Here is a 25,885-nt window from a genome sequence, read left to right on the forward strand (position 1 = left end):
CACTTTAACTTCACATTACATGTACCCAAACTGGACCACTACTATTCTGACCTCTTTCGAGTTCTACTAGTTCTCAAGGTAGCATGGTATGATAAAAAAAGAGCTAGGATCAAAAAAACATTAAGACTAGGAAACCAAGATTAGTGTCTTACCATGAATGAATCACTTAACCTTTTGGTATTCTAAGCAACCAAGACAATATATTTCAGAAAAGGTGCCAGCAGTAGAAAAAGTTATCTCATCTGGGAGTTCCCTAGAAGTCACAGGCTCAGGTCTCATTCCTTTCCCTATCTAATAGTTATGGCTACTAACAGCATTCTTGATGTAGTATATATTCATAAGCATAGGACCTCTACAATTTGCTTTGATACCTGAATGCAAATGTCAGTTCAGTATTTTCCAAAAATTAAAAAAGTATTGAATCCAACATATCAGTCTGGTGACCTAATTGCATAAAAGCAGAAAAGCTTTCAATATGCTTGAAGCTCATTAATACTTTCAATTGCTTTGCAAACAAAACTGGGGTGAGAGTGGAGTGATGTCTAGCACAAACCTTGCCAATGTAGGCTGTGCCCAACCAAGCCAGCAGCATGCTTTGGGGGCAAGTAAAGCAATGGCAGCCACTTTCAAGAGATCTTATTAGCTCACTGACAGTAAGGTGGTAGGACAACTGGTCAGAAGGAAACTACAGAGGATTTTTTACTGGCACTGGGAGCAGGACTCTGTTACATTGTCCATTAGCAGTTCATGGTCGCAGTTCCAGAACAAGGAGGAGCACTAGCAGAAGGGACCCTGGTTATAGAGCCAGGGCAGAGAAAAGGGCTTGTGGTCTCTCAGAGACCAGAGCACAGGCCAGGAAAGCAGTGACCACACCTCTCCTTAGATCATGCCACCTTGGAAGAACTAAAAACTTAAATACCCACAGAACTAGCTCTGAAAACAGTAGCATAAAAAACCCAAAGCTTGATATAGCAACCCCTCCACCTGAGAGCAGAGCCCAACTTGAACAAAAGTTAAAAGTCCAGAAATAGGCAGGGAAAATGAGCAAACAACAAAAAGGGAACTCTATAATAGAAAGTTAATATGGTGACAAGAAGATCAAAACATAAACTCAGAAGACAACAAAATCAAAGAAGCTACATGCAAAGCTTCAAAGAAAGATGCGAATTGGTCTCAGACCCTGGAAGAACTCAAAAAGAATTTTAAAAATCAGATAGAAGATGTAGCAGAAAAAGTGGGAAAAGAAATGAGAGTGATGCAAGAAAATCATGACAAAAGAGTAGCACCTTAAAAAACAAAATAGGTTAAATGGTAAAAGTGGCACAAAAACCAACTGAAAAGAACTGAACAAATGGAAAAAGAGATACAACAGCTCAATGTTGCTTAAAAATTAGAACTGGACAAATGGAACATAATGACTCTAGGAGACATCAAGAAACAATAAATAAAATCAAAAGAATGAAAAACAGAAGAAAACATGAAATATTTCATTGCAAAAACAATCAACCTGGGAAACAGATTGAGGAGAGATAACTTAGAAATTATTAGACTACCTAAAAGCAATGATTAAAAAGAGTCTAGATATCATATTTCAAGAAATTATTGAGGAAAACCTGCCCTGATATCCTAGAACAATAACATAAAATGCTGAAAAACTTTTTGAAGCATTCCTCGTGAAAAGTCTAGAGCTTAATGGAAAATTTTGTTTTCAAATACAAGATTCAAGAGAAGCATAAAAAGGTAAACAGGAAAGAGAAATAATAAGGGATTTAATAAGATTAAACTATTTATGTTCCTACACAGGAAGAGGATACTTTTAATTCCTAAGAATTTTATCATTATTAGGGCAGTTAGAAGTATACATAGAGGGCACAGGCGTGAGTTGATTATGATAGAATATTATCCAGAAAATAAAATTAAGGCATGCAGTGGGAGAAGGGGGAAGGGGGAGGTAGAATAGGGTAAATTATCTCACACAAAAAAGGCATGAAAGAGCTTTTACAACGGAGGTGAAAACAGGCCGGGAGTTAGGGAGGGGTGGGTTGGGAGTGACAAGCAGGCAATGCTTCACACTTACTTTCATCTGAATTGGCTCAAAGAGGGACAAATATACACACTCATTTGGGTACAGAAATCTATCCTACCCTATAGGTAAGAAGGAAGGGAGGGGGATAAGTGGAAGGGGCAGGCTGATAGAAGGGAAGGAGGATTGGGGGAGGTAGTGGTCAAAAGCAAAACACTTGAGGGACAGAATGAAAGGAGAGAGAGAGAGAAGGCTAAACTGGGGGAAATGACATTAAATTAAAATGGGTTTGCACAAACAAAACCAATGTAGCCAAGATCAGAAGAAAAGCAGAAAACTGGGAAAAATATTTAGAGCAAGTTTCTCTGACAAAAGTCTTTTTACTCAAAAACACAGAGAACTGAGTCAATTTTATAAGAATACAAGTCATTCCCCAATTGATAAACGGTCAAAGGATTTGAGTAAAGTTTTCAGCCTGACAACCTTTTTCCCTAGAGCTCTCTGATGTCTCATCTCTGACCTTTGTACACACTTTGTACCCTTTTAAAGTAGTAATCATTTTATATTACAGCTATTGATGATTTTATATACAGTTATGTTGGAGTAAATATATATGAGTAAATACATATAGTAGTATATATGGGAATAAATATAGCTATATATAGTCATGTTAGAGTAAATATATGTATATATGAGTATATATGGGAATGTATATATAATATGTAGGAGTATATAGAAATACACACATATAGTCATATATAGTTATGTTGGAGTAAATATATGTATGAGTAAACACATACATATCTAGGTGTATGTATACATGTTTACATATATAGGAGTATATATAAACACATATATAGCTATGTTAGAATAAATATACATAGGAGCATATATATATATAAACATACATATATAGACGTATAGTTATGTTGGAGCAAATATATATGTATATATTAGGAAATAAATATTTTATAGGAGTGTGTGTATTCATATGTATATAGGAGTATATATATGAGAAGTGTATATGTATAAACATATGTAATTATATTGGAATAAATATATATAGGCATATTTATACAATATATATTGAGTATGCACACATATATTATATATGTGTGTATGTATGCGTGTATACACACACATATATACACATGCATATATATGTGTGCATGTGTGTGTATGTATACACACACACACACACACATAGTTATGTTGAAATAAAATTGTGCCGTAGTGAATAGAGTGCTAGACTTGGAATTAGAAAGACCTAGGTTCAAAAACTACTCCAGATGCCCTCTGTGTGACCCTGGGCAAGTCACTGAAAGTTTCTGAGTATCAGTTTCCTCATCTATAAAGTTGGTGTAATAATGGCATGTATCTTGTGGGGTTGTTCTGACGATCAAATGAAATAAATTATGTAAACTATTACAAACCTTAAAGCCCTATATAAATGTTAGCTATCATTGTCCATATTATTCCTTTCTGAAATTCACCAAATGACTTTGCACTTACCTGTAATATACTTTACAAACAACAATAATAACACTCCCAATTTTGCAATTGCTTATCTATGTATGGGTTATATCCTTCCAGGAGAGTGAAAATTTCTTTGAAAGAAGGACTGATTTATTTTTATCTTTGATTCTTCAGCATGTAGCACAGTGCCCCATATGTCATAGATTTTTAGATGGAAAGAACCTTCAAGAGAATACAATGAGACTTCATTTTACAGATCAAGAAACTGATTCACTGAGAGGGGAAGCGGCTAAGCCAAGGTCTTGCAGATAATAAGTGGCATAGCCTGGATTTGAGTGCAGACTTTCTGACTCCAGATCCAGCACTCTCTACTACATGTAATTGATGTTTGATAAATACTTTTTGAATAGAATCTTGTCCTGTCCCAACTTTCTCCCTTATTCCCATTAGATTTGGTGTTACCCGAGGACAAGTTTCATATCTCACTTATCTTTGAAATAATAGTTGCTGATGTATAGATAACATCTTTTACTTTATAACATGTCTCACGTGAGATTAGTAGGTACAGAGCTACCCTTGCAGTCAGAAAACCTGGGTTAAGTACCAACTCTGCCACATACTGGCTGTGTGATCCTGAGTACTAAGTGAACTTCTCAGAGTTCTCTAAGGCTCCTGCCGTTGGTATCCATTAATGATGTTAGGTATGGTCTGACTATATTTCAGGCTTGCTAATTGATCAATTTACAAACCTTTACTAAGCAGCTAGTAGCTACTGTATGTCAGACACTATTCTGGGCACTACGGTCCCTGTCCCCAAGGGGCTTACATTAGATCATCAGAGACAAAAAGTACACATTAAATATATGTATACATACACAAAATATATACAGAAGAATTACAAGGTCATTTGGAGGGGAGAAGTACTAACTCTGGGATTTGGGGAAGGCTTCATATTACTCATTTGTACAGACCTTTCTTCTTATTAGTCTGATTTGCTGAGGTTGTGTTATTTTTGGAAGGCTAAATACCATCTGTACAGTTTTGGTCATTAGGGCAATGTTCCACTTACCTGATGTTGAAACAAAGGAGCCATCAGGTGGTGGGTCTGGATTTCCAGCCATAACCTTGAGCCCGATGGCATTCACTTCTGACTGGGTATGAGCCTTCACCCAAGCTTGTACTATAGGATGCTCAATGATGGTGTTTAGCTCAGAGAGATTTATGTCAAGTAAGTCTTTCAGATTTTGAGGACTTAATTTCTATGGATTCAAAATGAAAAGAGAGAACACCTGAGACTGTTGCCTTGGGTCCTACAATGCACATCCTAGGAGACACAGATTGACAAGATAGTACCAAAAGTCTAGGTTAGTTAGCTCAGTGGATTAAGATGCAGTGTTAAGAAAACTATGGTCCTACGTTTGACCATTATCAGTTAACTACTCTTACTGTCATACTGTGAAGCACAGAGGGAAGCAGTATGGTTTAGTGGAAAGGTCACTGGACTTTGAGCCAGAATTGTACCTTGGGTACATCAATTCATCCTGGGGACTTGGGGTATGAATTTTTAAGAGGCAATTGCTTGTTCAAGCTGTGAGCCCATGAATGGTTAGTATGGGATAACATAACAGCTGGCAGTTCCAGTGAGAAGTTCTGACCACGGTGTTTCCCACCTTAACCTCCTCAGGATTGAGGGCAGTAAAGGTGTCCATATCCATCACTGGGGAGTCAGCTGCATATTGGATGAGATCTTCAGCTGGGGCTTCTCCTGCCAGGAGGAAGCAGAGGAGAATTCCCAACTTAAGCCATTAGCCAACTGGCTGGAACTGAGTTTAGTCCAACCCTATTTGCCTGGTTTTCTGGGTCCTTTGCACACCTCCCCCTCCCCAGTATATACACGCATCTAAGATGGGGCTCTCTCCCAATTAAAAGGGACCACAAGCCATCTAGTCCCACCTATACCTAAGCAAGAATATCCCTTTTCCTATTTCTGTTGAGTTTTAGCCTATTAGCCGTTTTCTGCCCTTTTCAGTCCAAAGATCGTTCTCTTTGAGAGGAAGCAAGCCACATAAGAATTGAGTAGTTCTATCTTCTTTCTGGAGTCTATTATTGTTATACTAATTTACCTAGGCCATGGTTTTATGGCTTCTTTGGCCCTTCTCTTTTCCTCAATGTAGCTAAAACAAACCCCAACCTCCCCCATGCCTTTTTTTTGATGTCCTTATCTTTCCTCACCAGCCTGAATTCATTCTGAGCTTTAGTGCTCCTGACACTAGTCGTACAGAGCTATACCACATATTTTGTCTTCATCGCCTAGCTGTGTGACCATGGGCAAGGTACTTAAACACTGTCCCTATGACAGCTTGCTAAGACCTGTTTACTCAGTCAGAGAGGGGTTGTGATCTATACCATTCTACTAGTGGCACAGTAGTGGCCAAGGTTTCTGGATACCTTAACAGTTTTAGCATAGCACTGGGACCAGAGTAGGCATTTAATGTTGATTAACTGATGCTTGGGACCTCGCAGTGAGATCTGAGAAGATGTTGGAAACCATGCAGTATAGTACCATTCACTTCCCCTAAAGGATCATGGATGGAAAACTGGGACCTCAGAGGTCATCTGATTCTTTCCCTTCATTTCACAGATGAGGAAACCTATGCCTAGAGAGGAGAGTGATCTATCATACAGGTTATAAATAGCCAAGTTGGGATTTGAATCCCAGGTCCTCTGATTCCACATCGTGTGTTTTCATTGTAACATTTTCATTGAACAGCCATTCAAATGCCTTGCTAGGCATCGTGCTAAATGTATTACAAATATCATCTTGTTTGGTCCTCATGACTCTGGGATGTAGGTGCTATTATTATCCCCTCTTAACAGATGGGGAAACTGAGGCAGGCAAAAGATAAGTGATTTGTCCAGGGTCACACAGCTACCAAGTCTCTGAAGCCAGATGTGAACTCAGGTTTTCCTAACTCCAGGCCTGGAGTCCACCATGGACCCTAACTACCATGGTCCAAAATGATCGTCTTTGTACATTATTATTAACCAAGGCATTGTTAGGAAATAGATCATTTTTAGGACACTATAGTTTGAGGAAGTGTTAAAGTAAGCTGGGTGGGGTGGGGGAGGGGTTCAAAAGTTTCCTGAGAGGCCCAGCATAGTAAACTAAGCTTTGGACTTCAATTCAGAAGGCCACAGGAAGGGCTGGCACCGTTCTTGACTTCTCTTCTCTGGGCACAAGTTGCCTCTTTAAGAGTAAGATGAGGGGGTTGAACTAAATAATCTATTTTAGGAAAAGTTTATCTAGCTTTTTTATCTGCACTAAAGCAGATTAAAGAGAAGCAATATAGAATAATGGGTAGAGAGTTGGCCTTGAAGTCCAGAAGAGCCGGGTTCAAATCTTACCTCTAGTACATATTGACCTTGGGAAGTTCACTTAACCTTACAGGCGGCTAGATGGTGGGTGGATAGAGTGCTGGGTCTGGAGTCAGAAAGACATGGGTTCAAATCCAGCCCTAGAAGTTACAAGCTATGTGACCTTGGGCAAGTCACTTAAGCTTGTCTGCCTCAGTTTTTGTTGTCTTTTGGTTGTGTCTGACTCTGTGACCCCATCTGGGGTTCTCTTGGCAAAGATACTGGAGTGTTTGCCATGTCCTTCTCCAGTTCATTTTACAGACGAGGAAACTGAAACAAACAGGGTGAAGTGACTTGTCCAGTGTCACACGGCTACTAAGTGTCTGAGGGTGGATTTGAACTCAGGAAGATGAGCCTCCCTGACTTCAGGCCCTGAGCTCTATCCACTGTGCCATCTAGATGCCTGCCTCAGTTTCCTCATCTGTAATAATAATAATAATAATAGTACCTGCCTCCCAGGGTTGTTGTGAGGACCAAATGAGTTAGTAATATTAAGTGAGTCTGTAAAGTGTTTTGCAAACATTAAAGTGCTACATAAATGCTGGCTATTTATCATTATTATTATTAATTAACTTCTCAATGCCCCAGACAGCTCCCTTAGACTATAAATCACCCAGCAGGTACCGACCTGCATCAGTAGATGGATTTTCTTCACAAGGCATTCCCCCACACCAGTGAAATCACAGTTCTTGTAAAGTAGAACAACAAATTCAGGAAAAACACTTCTATTGGCCCAGTAAAATTTCTAGCCTTGATGGTTTATAATCCAGCTCCCTGATAAATTGCAATGTCCCATTGAACAGCGCATTGGCGCCACCTGCAGCTGCTGTAATTCCCTGGTCTGAGCCTCGGGACTTCACAGATCACAGGGACACGGGGGAGAGAGGGCAATATTTATAGGGAAGGATTCATCCTTTGACGAGCACTGCTTCCTCCTTCCCTCATAGACCGTTAGAACTGGAAAGGACCTGGGTGATAATTTAATTTAAATTCCTCATTTTATAGGTGGAGAAGTTGAAGCTTGGACCAGGAGCACGCCTTGCCCATGACTCTGCAGGGACTGGACCCCACATCTGCTCCCTGCCCCTTTGCCACCTCCCATAATGCCACTAGACATGGCCCCAGAGACCTCCTATTATTATGTTGAACAGTTAGGTGTCCCACTCATAGAAATGACTGAGGGCTCCCTCTGGAGTCTGTCAATGCTTCTCTCTTGTGCAGAGAGCTCTCTGTATCTGTTTCTCTGTCTCTGTCTCTCCTGGCTCCCCATTCTTTCTCCCTTTTTCTCTCTCCTTTCTTCTCTCTCCCCCTCCTCTCTCTTTGTCTCTTCTGTCTCTTTCTCTCTCCCCCTCTCCTTCTCTCTCCTTTTGTCTCTTTCTCCCTCCTTCTCTCTCTGTCTCTTCTGTCTCTTTCCTCCCTCTCCTTCCTTCTCTGTCCCTCTCCTTCTCTACTTTGTCTATTCTATCTCTTTCTCTTTTTCCCCTCTCTCTCCTTCTGTCTCTTTCTCTGTTCTTCTCTCTCTATCTCTTCTGTCTCTTTCTTTCCCCCCCCTCTCCTTCTCTCTCCTTCCTTCTCTCTCCCCTCCTTCTCTCTTTATCTTTGTCTCTTCTGTCTTTCTGTCTTTCCCCTCTCTGTTTTCTTTCTCCCTCCTCTCTGTCTCTTCTGTCTCTCTCTCTCCCTCTCCCTCCTTCTCTCTCTCCCCCTCTCCTCTCTCCTTCTGTCTCTTTCTCCCTCCTTCTCTCTGTCTCTTCTGTCTCTGTATCTCTATCTCTCCCTCCTTCTCCCTCTGTCTATTCTGTCTCTTTCTCTCCTCTTCTCCTTCTCTCTCTCTCTCCCTCCTTCTCTGTCTCTATTTTTCTCTCTCTGTCTCATTCTCTTTCTGTCAAGGTGTGTGATCCTCTTGTTTCTCTTTGCTTTCCAGAAAAAAATCAGCAGAGGCTCTTTTGGGGCTTCCTTCCTTATCATCACCAAAAGAACCAATGTTGGAATCATCTGGCTACTAACATAGGAAGAACTAGGAATAAGAGACATTATGGTCTTGTACTAGAAAGAACATAGGATTGGGAGTCAAGAGACCTGGGTTCTAATTGCAGCAGCTTACATTTATACTTTATATGTCACCTATTTGGAAAATTAGGGAAATTGGGCTCACACAAGTGAAGTGACTTGCTCAAGGCAGTACAGTTATAATATGTTGCATCTCTCAAAGCCAGGTCTTCAGTTCTTTCCTCTGCCACTAACTCAGGTTCCTATGGGCAAATCTCTCCCCCTCTTCATGCCTCAGTTTACATTTTTCATATAAGGATATAATACTAAATGAGTTTTAAATCTCTCAATATCTCATGCAATTCTGTAAAATTATAGTTTCAGAGCAGGTGAAGATCTGTATGGATGGAGGGGCTTTCCTGACCAGTAGTCACATTGAAATTACAGGTTTGGTCCAAAAAACAATCCCCATAGACTAAATGATCTTTAAGTCCCTTCTAAATTTAATTTTTAATTTTAATTAAAGCCCTGATATTGCTGAATAGGTGTGGGCAGCCTAGGAAAACTTTATTGTGGCCCGAGGTTTTTAAAAAATTATTGATACTTTTTGCTTTTGCAAATCTGCCATGCCTGCCCCCTGCTGCACTCTACTCCCATGCCTCCCCTATTCTTTTTTGTAACAAAGAAAAATAGTTTAGCAAAAATACCCCAAGCAGGGATTATATCTGGCAATGTATACACTATTCTTCCCTTGTAGTCCCCCACCTCTTTGCAAAGAGGAGGGAGGTACATTTCGTGATTTGTTTTCTTATCTGTTTTTATAAAGCTAGGATCTGTGAACTGGAAGATCAAGATCACCTTTGTGTGCTTTTCAACATCTGAACTCACCAAGCAAGGACTTTAGCATCTGATAATAGGCATTCTGTGTATTCTGGTGCTCCTGGACTGTGGCTTTCACCTGGTGGTAGATGAGACTCTTCTTTCTTTGAGAACATTGAGAAATATCCAAGGATGTTCTCAGCTCCCTGTGCCATTGAAAGATTTGGAACCATCTTAACTTAGAATGTGAAAAACTAGACATCTATCAGAATTCTACCTACACCTGTACTCCTCCTCATGCATGAAGATCTTGAGGTTCTTGAGGGCTATGATAAATGGAGTACAGTCTCTGGCAGGTGCCACTCATTTAGAAAGACTTTGAGTATGAGTCCATTGATGGACTACATTTCTATTTTCTGAGAATCAGCTTAGTTATGGTTGGAAAGCCTCATCCTCAGACTTGTATAGGCTGAGGAGTTCTCTTGGCCACAATAACTCATGAAGACCATCTGCAAAATGACAGAGGAATTGTGAGCCATGTAAGTGAAAGAAGTAGTACCCAAATACCACACCAATGAAATCGCAGATCATTGAAGTGCTGAGTACCAGTAACCTGTTCTAAGGTCAGTCATTAAACATGTATTAAGCACCTACTATGTGCCAGGCACTGTGTTAAGTGCTTCATTCTATAGAGCATTGAATGAATCCTTGTCCAGTGTAAATCAGCTATGACATAGGGAACAGGCACTGGCCTGGGTAGGAGAACTGGGTTCTAGTATTGCTACTGTGGCACCTTGGGAGAGGTCCTTCCCCTTTTCTGGGTTTTATTTTCCTCCTTAGTAAAATGAGGGGCTTGGATTAGAAGATATTTAAGGTCCCTTCCAGTGTCAGATTTTAACCATATCCTCCCTTCCATATTTCCAGACTGAAATATCCCAATTTTTTTTTTTATCTTTTATATCCTAATAACATTCTATCCTCTCCCTAGCTGCACTCAACCCAACCACAAAAGTAGTCATCCTAGAACTGGGCCCCAGACATTTTCACATTCAGTGTTAAAAATCAATCAATTAATTAACATAGTATAATAAAAAAGATGATTGTACATGAAGCCATACATCTATTGTGTTCAACTTGCTATTCCTTTTAAATATATAATAAAATTATCATGTAAATTTCTTTTTTTCTTCCTCCCCCTCTGCCCTAGAGATGGCTACCATTAGAGACAATGTATATATATATATATATATATATATATATATATATAATTATTTTATATCAGTTTTTTCTCTGGATGTAGACAGCGTCTTTCTTCATATATCCTTTATAGTTAATTTGGGCATTTCTAATAATCAAAATGACTTATTCTCATTCTATTTTATGTTTTGAATCAGGCACAGTGAGTGGCTATTTCTGTTTGCATCATTTCAGGCTGAGAGGGTGTCATGGTGTGAGTGGCAATGTGGGACAGTGGAAAGGGCATTGGGCATCTTGTGGTCCCTTGGTTTGTATAAGGCCAAGAACTATTAGCTCTTGCTTGGGTCTCGGGGGCTGAACTAGACACAACCCAAATCCTACTGCACAGAGAGAGCTACAGAGGAAACTTGTTAAATTAGGGTAGTCTTACGGTTTTTCTTCTAATCTTCCCATATCCCAGTCACTCCTCAAGGGGAGCTCTTCAGATTCTCCCAGAACTGGAAGGACCCTTGGAATGTTTGAGCTTAGGACTTAAGGACACAGGCGGTTTAGGACATAGGACATAGATTGTTTGAACTGCAAGGAACCTCATAAATTAATTAGTTTTAGGGTTTTTTTTTTAACAGATGAAGAAACCAAGTTGTCCCAGGGAGGGGTAAGTAACTTGCCAGAGGTCATACTGTTCTTAGTGGAACCATCTGGGATAAGAACACACATCTCCTGATTCTTCCTATGGGGCTCGGGGGGGGGGGGGGGGGGGGGGGGAAAGGCTTAGGGACATAATCCTATTACTTTGCTTAGGAAGAGGCAGCTCTCAGTATTTCAAATCCATGTGAAAAGGAGGGGAGGATCTGAATTCATAGAGCCTAGGGGAGAAAGACTTGGGAACCAAGACACAGATTGTTGGTAGCTCACATCCTCTCTCTAGACATCTGCTAGACTCTTTTGTCTTCTACTTTTAGTGTCTTTGGGCTTACGTGAACGCCCTGAGCACTAATTCAGTTTAGCCTCCCATCCGACATTCTCAGAAGAAGCATGGAATAGTGTCGGACTAAGGGATGAGAAGACTGCGTTTAAATCCCACTTCATGTGCAATGGCCCTAGCCGAATGACCCTGGGCAGGTCACTTAATTTTGGTTGTTGTTGGGTTTTTTTTTGGAGGCAGAGTTAAGTGACTTGCCCAGGGTCGCATGGCTAGTAAGCATCTGAGGCTAGATTTGAACTCAGGTCCTCCTGACTCCAGGGCCACCGTTCTATACACTGTGCCACCTAGCTGCCCCAGGTCACTTAATTTCCATGAACCTCAGTTCTCTCATCTATAAAATGTGGATAATAATAGCACGTATTTCATTCCTGCGGTCAGGAAGACCTGAGTTCACAGCCAGCCTCAGACACTTCCTAGCTGTGGGGAGCTGGGCAAGTCACCTAGACTGTTTGCTTCTGTTTCCTCCTATGTAAAATGAAGATAATAACGGCCCCTCCCTCCCAGGGTTGATGTGAGCATCGAATGAGATAATCATTGGGAAGTATTTAGCACAGTGCCTGGCACCAGCTATTATTATTATTATGGTTTTTATATACAAACTACTTTGCAAATTTTAAAGTGCTACATCAAGGTGAGCCTAGATTATTGTTACAAGAGAGAGAAACTGACTTGAGTTATACCAGATGTCCTCAGTGCTGAGATGCTGCAGCAGATGGTCTTCCAAAGCGCAGATGTGAGGGTCCAGTGCATCGAGGATGGTGCCTCCTAGCTGGGTATGGCTTCCCTTTCAGGTACTGGTTGACCATTGCATTGACCTATGAACACACACACACACAGACACACACAGCACACACAGACACACACACACACTGTTTAACATTCCGTAGGTGTCAGTTGTCCTTTCCCTGTCCAACGTCCAATGTCTCCTCCCCTCTCCTTTCCCTGCAGGGTCTCAGAACTATTGTTGGCGGGTGAAGCAGCTGTTTTGGAGCTGAAAATGAATGGTATTTGTAGGAAGAAGGAAAGGCTGTGTAGTTGAGTAGTTCAACGTCCCATGACTGTTTCCTAGCTGCTTCCTGGAAATGTCTCCTCCCTACATTCAGATGATAAGAAAGACTCTGACTTCTTTCGTATCCTAACATAGCACAGGCCTAGACACGTAGTAAGTGCTCTGTAAATGCTGAAGGGAGAAAAGGAAGAGAGGAAGGGTGAGGAAGGAATTCTTCCCATATCTTCAGTCTTCTCTCTTTGGTGAATGGAATATAGTGGAAAGGGTCTTGGCTTGGTGACTGGGGACTCTGGATTCTGGTCTTAGCATTGCCTTTGACTATCTGTGTGCCCACTGGCAAGTCAGTTCCCCTTCCTGGGCCTCAGTTTACTCCTCTGAAAAATGGAGGCAACAACCCAGGCTGTTGTGAGACTCAGATGAGCCAAAAAAAGGTGAATACATTTGTAAATTGTAAAGGCTGTGTAAATCATAAAGCATTTTTCAAGTAGTAGAGGACTTTGTAAACTAAAAACCCTTGAAAATAAATGATATCTTCACACTTTGTAGTAATAGTAGTACTTTATAATGAATAGTACTAGTACTTTGTAAATAAGAAGTTTTATGAATTGTAAAGTGCTTTGGAAACTGTAAAGGTCTTTGTGAATAATAAAGCGCCTTAAAACCAGTAAAATATTTTGCAAACTGCAAAGCGTTAGGTGACTGTTAAGTACTAGGATTCTAACCCATTCTAGGGACAAGCTCATGTTTGTGGGAGTCTGGCCAATGGGTAGCCCTGCAGCGTTTGGACTAACTTTCAGAGACAGTTGGTGATGTGGCCTCTAGATGTCTCTCCTGCCTTTTTCTTTAGTCCCCTGTTCCATGAGATCATCTCTCCCTCACAGTCCCATCTAAAGAACCTACTGCTCTGATCTGACCCAAGGTTTCTGCTTCATGGTCTGCTAGCAACACTAAAACCTGAAACAATGAATAGGAAGGTTGAATATCTAGAAGCTCATGGCCTCGGAGAGGAAAACCTCTATGAGCCTAACTGATGTGGGGAAGGACCACAGTGCCAGACTCCTTGCTATGCAGTCAACTAAAGCTCCCTGTGCCCTTGGGGGAAACCTGATTAACAAAATCCCAAACTTATAAAAGAGACAGATGAGGGAGTTACTATTTCTATTTAAAAATTATTTTTTCCCCTACTACAAGAGTATGCCTCCATCCTGCTGGGTTCCTTAAAGCAACTAGCTTTTTCAATGTGATTTGAGTTAGAAAAATCCCATTCAGAGGTAATTTATCAGGAATGTTGTGTAGAGCAAGGCACCCGGACCACTGCCACAGCCTAGTGTAGACTCCCGTTACCACCCCACCAGGCTACTGTGACAATCTTCTAGCAGATCTTACTTCCTCTCTCTCCCCGATCCGATCCATCCTCCATATCCCCTTAAGGAAGCTGCTCTGGTCCTCTTAGTTGATGATACTTTTTCCCTTTTGAGATGTCACATAGTACTATGTATGTGCTTTAGAGGTGGCTAGGTGACTCAGTGGATAGCGAACTAAGTCAGGAAGACCTGAGTTCATTTACTAGCTGTGTGATCCTGGGCAAGTCACCTAACCTCTGCCTCAATTTCTTCATCTGTAAAATTGAGATAATAATAGCATCTATTCCCCAGGGATGCTATGAGGATCGAATAAGATGATATTTGTAAAGTGCTTCAGAAACCTTAAAGTATCATAAAAATGTTAGCTACCACTAGTATTATTATTAGGGGCCGCTAGGTGGCGCCACAGTGCACAGAGTGATGGACCAGGAGTCAGCAAAGACCCATCTTGCCCAGAAAAAATCTGGCCTCAGACACTTACTAGCTGTGTGACCCTGGCCGAGTCACTTAACTCTGTTTGCCTCAGTTTCCTCAGCTGTAAAATAAGCTGGAGAAGGAAATGTATCTTTGCCAAGAAATCCCCAAATAGGGTCACAGAGAGTCAGACAATAATAACTTGTAAGCTGATTTTCAGTAGACCAGCCAGGAGAGGAATTTTTCTGTTTTTCCCTCTACATTTTCTTTTTGTTCTGTACCTGTGATTTCAATGGTATAGAGAACTTCCTCTATGAATACAAGTTAGCACTTGCTCTGTAACTTACAGTTTTAGGGAATTTTCTGGGGGCTCTGATTGACTAAACCAGCCCCAAAGGGCTGCACTTGAGGACCTAGAGGGCCACAGGTGGCCTCGAGGCTGCAGAAACAGTTTGCCTGTAGGGTCATTCCAGTATGTGCCAGAAGTAGGACTTGAACTCAGGACTTCACTGTGTCTAAGGCTAGCTCTCCTCACAATACATGCTGGCTCTCTCTTCTTACCTTGTCATCGTGATTTAGCCAAGAAGTTCCTCTCAGGAGGGCTACTAAAGTATCGCTGGCAGTGATGTTCCACCTGGCCATCTCTGCTGGCTGGTATGCTTTGACTATGTGGCCCAGGAGTGGGAGGTAGTCTTCGGGAAGCACTCCAAACATCTGTTTCAAGACATCATATGTCACAGTGTGTCAGCACTAAACATGGCCTCAGGGATGTTCTAGTTTAATGTCTTCATTTTAAAAAATGTCTGAAACTCAGGGCGGTTAGGTGGGGCAGTAGATAGAGTACTGGCCCTGGAGTCAAGGAGGACCTGAGTTCAAATCTGACCTTAGACACTTCCGAGCCTGTGTGACCCTGGGCAAGTCACCTAACCCTGATTGTCCTCAAATAAAAAATGTCTAGATTCAGTAACCATCAACAAAACACAATTTAAAAATGATTATATATACATCCACAAACTGTAAATTATTTTACAATTCGTTTTAAAAATGCATATATTAATGTCATCAAAATAGTTCTATTGTTTTTCTTCCTCCCATGTACTCTTTCTGTTCTGTATTTTTCAATTTTGTTATTTTTATTACATACATATACATATACATATACATATACATATACATATATATGTATATATAGTTGTTCTGATACTGCTTTCTTTGTCCTGTAACATTTCTGGTTTTTCCCATATTTTTGATATTCTTCATACCTGTCATTTCTTTTGGTATAGTAGTATTCCATTAGTTGTTTAATTGTAATAAATGTAGTCGTACAAGAGGAATCTCAGGTACAGAGAGAGAAAGGATTGGCCCAAGTCACGTAGTAACTTGGGAGATTTGGGACTAGAATCTGAGCCTCCATTCACTGTGGCACATCACCTCCTGTCCATATTGGAAAATGAATGGGCTCGACATGGATTTTTGGATTTGTGAATTGTCTTACTAGGACTAAACATACAGGGTGACCTTCCACTCTCACCTGCATGCCTTGCTTAGGCAGTTAGGCTTGCTGATCTCATAGGTTGAAGGCCTAGTTATGTCCCTCCCATGGCTTCCCCTCTCCCTCTTTCCTCACCAATTCAACTCTACCTTATCCAGTTTCATTTTCAGAACCTGGAGCAGGGGATCCTCAAACTCCATGCTCCCAAAGAGCTCCAAGTGGTTTTTTAGGACACCGTCCGGCAAGCAGGCTTCCAGATCACTATTCGAAGTGTATCTGGCAGCTATCATGTCTCTCTCCTTCCTTACTATATCTGCTGTTAGTGGCACTCCAGGACAATCTGCTGAAGCACAAGAGCAAAAATAGCCATGGGTTGACTTTCCAGAAATGCAAAGCCTTCCTTTCCCTTTCTACCCAATAACCCTGTCTAAGTCTCAAGCCCTTGTGCTGGGCTTCCTGAAGAAAGAGACCACTCATTGCACCCTTCACATGAAATGTCCTGGAAGACGTGTGAATTTAGGAGTCCTGGCATTCAACACCTTCCACAATCTGGCTCCAGCCTTATCTCACTCTACTCCCTTTCACATACTCTGCTCTTTCTACTTTTCTCCTATCCCCATACTTTTGCTCACATCCTTTTCTATACCAGGAATTCTTCTTTATCCTTGAGATTTCCCTTTTTTATTTTTGGATAAGTCCAGGTCAGGCGCCACGAACTTCATGCCACTCAATGAAACATAACTTGATCACCATCCTGCCCTCTACCCAACTCCAGCTGAAATGCCCTTCAGGTTCATGGCTAATCATTCAAATGGAATCCTCTTGGTCTTCTTCCTCTGGACACTCTTCCTTCTTGGCAATGTGCTTTTTAAAAATGTGCAGATATGGTCTGACCAGGGAAAAGCACAATAGTAGGAACACTTCCCTTGTTCTAGACTGTATGCCTTTACTAATAGAACATTAGGATTTTTTTTCAGCAGTTCTATTACACTGTTAACTTATATTGACCTTGCAGTCCACAAAACTCCCAGATCACATCACCACTACAACAGTAGATACTTAATACATATCTATTCAATTTAATCAACACAATCCTTCCTCCTCCATTCAAACATTTACTGAGAAACAGTTATGTGGAAGGCCCTGAGCTTGGGATTGTGGGAGAGACAAAAATGAATGACATGGTCCCTCCCCTCAGGGAGCTTATAGTCTAATGGGGGTAGTAGCCGGAAGGGAGAGGAACAGAATAAAAGAGGATATAAGATAGGAATAGAACAAGGTGTTCCAGTAGATCAGAAGATCATTGCCTGCCTAAGTATATAATGGAAAGTTCCCTGAAAGGGGTAGCAACTGAGCTGGGCCGTGAAGGGTGATAATAATAATCACTGACATTTACACAGCACTTTAAAGTTTACAAAACACTTTATATACATTATCTCATTTGAGCTTCATGATAACTCTGGGAGGGAAGCATTACAGCCCCATTTTGAAGATGCAGAAACTGAGGTCCGGAGAGCATTACATGACCTGCCCATGGTTACACAGTCCATGTCAGAGCCTTTCCTGACTCCTAAGCCTAATGATACACACACAATCTACTTCATAGCATAAGTCGCAAAGTACTACATAAATATAAGCTGTTTTACTATTATTATTATTCCTGTAACCTTTAGTCCTGGTCAAAATTGGTCAACATTTTAAAAAGATAATTTGGAACAGACAGATGAAGAAAAAAATGCAAAATACTTCTGAGACATGTTGAAAGAGAGATCTCATTCAGTTTTAGGTAATAAGAGGGAATTCTGGAAGACTTTCCTGAAAAAACTGCAAAGGAAGTTTTCCTATGTCTTAAGTGAGGGAGGTTCATGGTCATAGTCAAAGATTTAGAACTGGGAGGAACCCTAGAGATCATCTGGTTCAATTCCTTCATTTTGTAGATGTGGAAACTGCAGTATAGTGACATGGCCAAGGTCACACAGATCATATGTAGTAGAGCTGAGATATGAATCTGGGTCCCCTGACATCGAATTTCAGGTGCTTTGCATTATACCATTTTTGATACAGTGGAGAAAGCGCTAGAACTAGGACATCTAGATTCTCTTTGGGATTGTGCTGATAGCTTGCAGGGTGACCTTGGGGAAGCCCCTTTTCTTTGGGATGAAGTTTTCCTCATCTGCAAAGTGGGGATGGTTAGGCTAGCGTATCTCTGAAAACTTCTTTGGTTTTGATGGGCTGTGTCTGATTATGTGACGCTTCAGGAAGCAACAACTTTCGAGTAGAATAAATAGAAAGAGAGACAGGGAGCTCAGAATTTCAGCACGTAGACTACCTACCTATGTCTCGTTTGTTCCTCTGGGGTCCTCTGAGTTGTTTCAAACTGTACATGAATTGTTCCTTGCTGTGGATCTTCAGCCAACTCAAGAAATTTGGAAAAAATTGTGTCTTTCGAGGTCTAGTGAGACAAGGGGATGGTGTTAGGGAGAGATGGGTATTTGGGGCAGGAATTTTTTTTTCAGTTGTTTTTCAGCTGTGTCCAACTCTCCATGACTCCATTTGGAGTTTTCTTGGCAGAGATACTAGAGTGGTTGACCATTTCCTTCTCCAGCTTATTTTACAGATGAGGAAACTGAAGCAAAGAGGGTTAAGTGACTTGCCCAAGGTCACACAGCTAGTAAGTGTTTGAGAGTGGATTTGAACTCAGAAAGATGAGTCTTCCTGATTTCAGGTCTGACACTCAATCCACTGTGCCACCCTAGTAGCCCTTGGGGCAAGAATACTTGACTTTAAATAGTAGGCATTTTACTAATCACCTGAGCTTTACAATAGTCCCATGAAACAGATAGGCACAGGGGTTATTTTCACCATTTTACAGATGGGAAAGCTGAGGACCAGAGGGAAGTGACTTGGCCCAAAGTAAGAGAAAGAGCCAGATTGAAATGCAAGTCACCTGACATTATGCCCTGATTAGGGAAATTAGAGGTACTAATTAGCCCCATGAAGTGATACAGAAGAAGCCTGTCTGCCTGTGTGGAAGTGGGGGGGTAGGATTGTCTATTTCCTTCACATCTCCCTTTCCAGCTTCATTGACCTTTCTCTGACTCTTCTCCCAAGTCAAACCTGCTTGACGTGATCTGTCATAGACCTACAAACTAAGCAACAAATGTTAAGATTCATAATGATTGACCTTCATGTAGTATTGTGTTTTATGTGGGATTTGCATGTTGTCTTATCTGATATTATTTCCATTTTTACAGATGAGGAAACTGAGGTTCAGAGAGGTGAAATGACTTGCCCAGGATAACATAAATGGCATATACTAGATGTGGAGTTTGAACCTTGGGCTCTCCCGACTCTGAGTTTATCATTGTTTCCACTATACCATTTACTGTAAAGTATTCTGACTGATAAGGACTGGATATGTGATTCCCACCTCTCCCCTCCCTCAGACAGCTATTTGCATATTGACAAGAATTTGAAAAGTCTCTAAGAATATGCTCGTTAATGGTGGGATTTCAGGAATCAGTAGCTGGCCATTGGTGGAACTTGGAAGTAGGGCTTTCCAGTGCCCATCTCATTCTTCTATGTAATCTGTCTATTGACAGGGAAATGGAGGCAGTCCACAAGTAAAAAAGAAATTCTGTGTTTCTGTGAAGATGAAGTTTTTTCCCGATCAAGGCAATTGCCTTTTGTAGATGATTGCCCCTGGATCCTGCCTCCAACCAGGCTTCTATTTGTTCCTAGAGAGAAGGGAAATGCTGAGGCAGCCTTCTGGGTATTTACCTCTGTCTGGAAATGACCTGAGATGATATCCACATTGACTTTTATAAGATTTTGAATTCCTAATTTTTTTCCTCCCTCCCTCTCTTCCCCCCTCCCCAAGATAGCATGTGATCTGATACAGCTGTCCATGTACTATTATATTAAACACATTTCCACACTACTCATGTTGTGAAAGAAGAATCAGAACAAAGGGAAAAGCCACGAGGAAGAAAGAAAAGGGAGAAAAGAGTACGCTTCGATCTGCTTTCAGACTCCATAGTTCTTTCTCTGGATGTGGAAAGCATTTTTCATCATCAGTGCCTTGGAATTGTACTAGATCATTGCATTGCTGAGAAGAGCTAAGTCTATCAAAGTTGGTCATTGTACAATGTTGCTGCTACTGTGTACAATGTTCTCCTGGTTCTCACTTCACTCAGCATCAGTTCATATAAGTCCTTCCAGGTTTTTCAGAAATCTGCCTGCTCATCATTTCTTATAGCACAATAGTATTCTATAACATTCCTATACCACAACTTGTTCAGCCATTCCCCAGTTGATGGACATCCCCTCAATTTCCAATTCCTTGCCACCACAAATAAATATTTTTGTACATATGGGTCCTTTCCCCCTTCTTATGATCTCTTTGGGATAAAGACTTTAGTAGTGGTATTGCTGGGTCAAAGGGTATGCACAGTTTTATAGCCCTTTGGGCATAGTTCCAAATTGCTCTCCAGCATGGTTGGATCAGTTCACAATTCTACCAACAGTGCATTAGTGTTCTAATTTTCCCACAGTGAGATGATTTCCTAGGGGGAATTTAATTTAGTGGAAAGAGTGGTGGATTTGGCGTCTGGAGATTTGGGTTCAAGTCTAAGCTCTGCTACATAATTGCTATATGACCTTGGCCTAATTATTTTTCCTCTCTGGGCCTCAGTTTCCCCACATGTAAAATGGAATGAGACTAGATGATTTTTAAAGATCCCTTTCAGCTCTGAATTTTTTTGTCAAGGTAGATATAGTCTAGAATATCCTTTGAGATGTCAATATTGATAAAGTCTAATAATGTCCTTAGTTTGACATTCTAGGCTTTCCATGAGCTGGCACCAACCTGTCTTTCTAGGCTTATCTTTTGCTAGTCCCACTCATATTCTCAATGCTCCAGCAAGTTGGGCTCCTTACCTAAAATTCCCTTGCTTTAGCTGGTTCCTTTTCCTATAAGACCCTTCTTCACCTTTCCAAATCTAATCCATCCTCCAAGTCCACATTCCACCTGCTCTGTGAAGTCTTTCCTGCCTTTTGCCCCAGCTAGAAGTGAATTCTTCCTCCTTAGAATTGCCAAGGCATTTTATCTACATCTCTCTTAATGCCCTCATTCCCCTTCTGCATTGTAGCTATCTGTGTCTTTGTCTTACTCTCTCCTACTAGATTATGAGTTCCCTGAGGGCAGGCACTGAACCTTCTTCCTCTCCTTCCTCTTCTACAGGGTTCAGAGCAGGGCCCGGGCATACAGTAGATGCTTAATAAGTATTCATTGAATGAACGGAATTGGATACCAGCAGATCAACCATTAACATCCTATGTTAACTTTTAAGGTAAACTCCCTGAGAGTAGAGATTTTTCATTTGTCTTTGTATCCTTAGCACTTAGCATAGTGCCTGGCACACAGTAGGTGCTTAATACATGCTTATTGATTATCTTTCCCTCACAGGTTTTATGGCAGGAGAGATGTGGGGTAGGGTTGGGGGGAGGTGACCTATGGGGATCCAGGAAGAAAAGGTGGATAGAGGGACTGACTATGACTGATTCTTAAGGCAAAAACAAAGAAATGAGTTAGGAGCCAAGAAAGATCAAGTCAGTCCCACTGATGAGTCAATAAGTACCAAAGATAACTTTCATTGTAAGATCAGAGGTGATAGAGATTCAGAACTGGAAAGAGACCTTGGGGCCATTTAGTCCAATTCTCTCATTTTATATATAATAAAATATGTAATATATTACATATATATCACATATATTACACATAAGAGCAATACCACATTATATATATATACATATACATATATATATACACACATATATATGTGTATATATATATATATATATATATATATATAAATATATAATAAAATTGAGGTCCAGAGAGGTTGTAATTTGCCCAGTGTCTTAGTGGCCACTTAGTGACAGGGATTCAAACCCAGGTGCTCTGATTCTAAGTCAGCATACTTTCCATGGTATCTCACTTCCTCTCCTGTTCAGACCTCCTCCAGTTTTTCCATGTGTGCTATTCCTGCCTCAGTCCAACCTCTCTGCATTCCCTGCTGTCAACCTCTACAGGGTTGAGTGTTTGCTACGGATGAAAGAGGAGATAGGGAGACAAGTTGTCTTGTTCTGTAGGAGGCCTAAGGGTGGGGAGAGATATCCAGGTGGGAACCAAAAGGAAACACACAAGAAGTCCACGAAAGAGTTTAAAGGGTGGATCAAGGGGCAGATTTGGGAGCAAGAAGTGTCCTTGGAGGCTTCCGCTGGCCAGAAATCCCATACCTTGATATCTTTCCTCCAGCCCTCCTTGGTACAAAGCCCACAATAGAACCATTCCCCGAAGACTCTTGCAAGATACCTCAGGGATTCTCTGAAGGACGTTGCTATCTAAGATGCTGGCAAGATGGCCCATCCCCTGCAGGGTGCTGGCTGTCCATGTTGATGGAGATCTATGGGGGAAAGAGACATAGGAACATAAAATCACAGCAGTTAGCTGAATGAGTTCTCATGTTGGTCTTAGATTTTCTATTAACTCCCTGTGTGACCTCAAGCTACCTCAATTTTCTTGTCTGAATAATGGTGGTGAGGATTTTAGCCAATGACTTCTAAGACTCCTCATGTTCTAAGGTCCTTCTGACATACCGTGTTCTGTGTTTTGAAATGCATTGCACATTCTGTGAATAGGTTGTGGTTATGAGACCCATCTAGTCTCTTAAATGTACACCTTTGTGGATGGATTGGAATGGTGAAAAGACTCCTGAAGAAGGACTAAGTCTAGTGTTTTCTGAGGGTCAAAAATCAGTGCTTCAGATTGCTCAAGGGGTATATCCGTGCTGCCAGTCAGCAGATGTGCATGGCCATTGCTGCTACTGATATTGGCATAGAATCAAATTCTTCCAAGTACATACATACCCAAAGATGTCTTCCAGCTTATGCTGAATGGCTGTGATTTGAGATGCAGGGAATGATGAACACTGCTGGAGTACTTGGAGGATGTAAGGGTCAGATTTTATAATTTGTGAGTCATTCAGGGCACAGGACAAGTTACCCAAAATTTGTAGGTTTTTCTTGGAAAGAGAGTTACTTGTAATTCCCTGGAAGAGAATGGGGAAAGGAAACAAACAGAAACACAGAATGGATAAAAATGCAGTTGGGGGGTTGTAGGTCATTTTTCTCAAAGTCTTTTTTCAGAACCTCAGGTTCTATAAATTTCTAGATAGAGACAAAAAGTCACTTACCAGGCAGTGCTCAGCCTGGTCCAAGAGGGTTTCCCATTTTGAAGCCTCCTTTTTCAAGATGTCAAAATGAACCTGTCCAATTTGCCTAAAATATTTTTCAGCAGTTGTCTGGACCAAAGTCTTTTTCCATCCTGGAAATCATAGTAAATAGTGAGGCTTTTAACCAAGAATTGAAATATAGGTCTCAAGGTAGATGGTACATGGGACCAAATGTTGGTATGTATCAGGGATCCCATAGCCTCTAACTGCCAGGATCTAAAGACTTCTAATATAGGAAGGCCCAAGAGAGTAGGGAAAGACTCAGAAGGTATTGTAGAGGTCACAGTTATAATTAACCTAGTGGACATAGAGTCATCGTTGTCCAGGCCTTTCGGTGGTCTCTGTACCAAGATTTCTGGCTGCGAATAAGACGAGCTGGCACATGAGACTTCTCTAAGAGAATACCGAATACAGCAGGGGACAGAGAGACACCCAGGGAAAGCCAGTTAGGAGCAACAAACCCCAGACCATACTTCTTTACCATGTAGAAGTCTCTCCTCTCTTTGGATTTCCTTTCATGACAAATAACTGAAACTACAGCATTATTGGAAAGCCTAAAAGCACCAGGCCTGGTGTCCTGATTCTTTCCAATTTCATCTATTGTTCTGCAGGTAACTACAGCCAATGGACTTCTCAGGGCTATTGCCTGCTTGTCAGTCTCCAGAGCCATAAACTAGGAATTCTTACATCTGGGACAAATTCCTTTGGAGTAGGGCAGAGTGAGAACAGTGTAAGGCCATCTGACAAGTGGATGGGTGGCAGGGAGTGGTAAGTGATAACAGTGGGGCAGAAGATAGCCTGACTATGGGTGAAGGGGCCCTGGAGGTGTAGTCTATTTGCCATAGGTCCCTGAGAAAAGAGATCTTGGAGGTAGAATTATGGAAGGCAGTTGTACTTTAGTGCTGGCCTGGGCTGGTAGAGAACTACAAGGTATTGGCACCCTGGGGTAGAGCCTCATTTGTCCCATTCCAATTACTTCTCAGGCAGCCCAAGAGTTCAGTTGCCCTAGCTACCCCAGTGGGGTAATAGCATGGACAGAAGAGCAAGGTTTGACACTCTCTCTATTTTAATTTATTTATGTGGGAGACTACTCTCACCCCAAATAAAGCAGGACTATCAGCAGGATATTCCTCAAAATCTGATGGTGTGATGAACCCCATCAGTCTTTTGGCCGTACAGCTGAGCTATAAAGGAAATTGGAGAATTCGATGTTGTATGCAAATAATCCTAGTGAAATGAAGACTTTTTTAAAAAAATTATGTTGGTATCATTTGGTTGTGTGTGTGTATGTCTTTCATTTCTCAATATATTCTTCCCTTCCACACCCAGAGAGCCATCCCTTATAACAAAGAATAGAAAAAGAGAAAAGAAAACCAGTTCAAGAAAACTCACAAACAACAGTTAAGGTTGAGGGTATATTCAGTGTTCCATATGCATAGTCCTCCACCTCTGCAAAGAAGTGAGGGAGGTACATTCTTTATCTCTATCTAAGCTTTAGTTACACTGTATTTGTTTTTTTTTTTTATTTTTTTGCCTTTTTATGGAAGGTTTTTTTCCCCACAGCTGAGAGCAAAGTTTGAGTCATTTCCCAAATTAAACCTCTTTGCAATGATTTTCTTATTTGGTCACATGAGAAATGGCAAGAGGACAAACTACTTTATAACATCTGTAGTCATTGATATGAGAACCACAGAATCAGAGAATTGTGTGCTATTAAAACAGGAAAGGACCTTAGAGAGCTTTTATTCCCTCCTCCCTCACCTGATGCATGGAAGACAAAGCCCACTCCTTCCAGCTTCTCAGTCTAACTTGAGCCCTGATTTTAAGCTGTACTGGTCTTGGGTAGAATGACTTTCAGAATATTTGCAAAAAGCTGTTATGAGAGGGGGTGGAGACTGGCATTCATAAATGATTAAAGAGAGATACATCCATCTGGATTCCATCCATGGTTTCATCACACTACACTAGCTATCACGGAGCTGGGTTCCAGGTGATTAGATGCTAAAGCTGGGTAGGAAGGGTGTGTGTGTGTGTGTGTGTGTGTGTGTGTGTGTGTGTGTGTGTGTGTACATACTGGGGCTGGGGGGAGGGATACAGGAGATATGCTCACCTGGCTTTTGTCTATTTTGATATGTTTACTGGCCAAGACCCTGATAAGCTCAGCAAATTGACTCTGCTTCAGGAAGTTGGCTGCTCCGCAGCTGAAGCCCTGTAGCAGACTTGAGGACAGCCTAGATACAAAACAAAAATTATACCATTTGCATAGGACCCAGAATTCTCTACCCTTCTACTTGGGGGTCATGGATCAGTAAGTTGTGGAGTATCTTTTGAATGAGAGGGTAATGCTTGGGAAAACTCCCAAGGAAGGCAGCGTGCCAATATAGGAAAGAGCCCTGGCCTTGGAGTCAGGA

General features: G+C 41.2%; 1 protein-coding gene across 1 annotated transcript in view; it reads right to left on the bottom strand.

The window, feature by feature from the left end:
- Positions 1-1,502: 1,502 nt before the first annotated feature.
- The window catches only part of LOC118832148 (mesothelin-like), a 33,521-nt gene continuing 9,138 nt past the window's right edge, over positions 1,503-25,885 (bottom strand). The window contains 16 exon segments of the mRNA XM_036739568.1: positions 1,503-1,507; positions 4,569-4,758; positions 5,170-5,264; positions 9,788-9,924; positions 12,581-12,687; positions 12,689-12,715; positions 15,249-15,401; positions 16,329-16,519; positions 18,513-18,625; positions 22,551-22,646; positions 23,110-23,291; positions 23,436-23,534; positions 23,536-23,566; positions 24,572-24,588; positions 24,590-24,658; positions 25,585-25,705. Coding sequence (XP_036595463.1) covers positions 1,503-1,507; positions 4,569-4,758; positions 5,170-5,264; positions 9,788-9,924; positions 12,581-12,687; positions 12,689-12,715; positions 15,249-15,401; positions 16,329-16,519; positions 18,513-18,625; positions 22,551-22,646; positions 23,110-23,291; positions 23,436-23,534; positions 23,536-23,566; positions 24,572-24,588; positions 24,590-24,658; positions 25,585-25,705 — 1,633 coding nt within the window.

This window comes from Trichosurus vulpecula, chromosome 9 (assembly GCF_011100635.1).
Source record: "Trichosurus vulpecula isolate mTriVul1 chromosome 9, mTriVul1.pri, whole genome shotgun sequence".
Lineage (NCBI taxonomy): Eukaryota > Metazoa > Chordata > Mammalia > Diprotodontia > Phalangeridae > Trichosurus > Trichosurus vulpecula.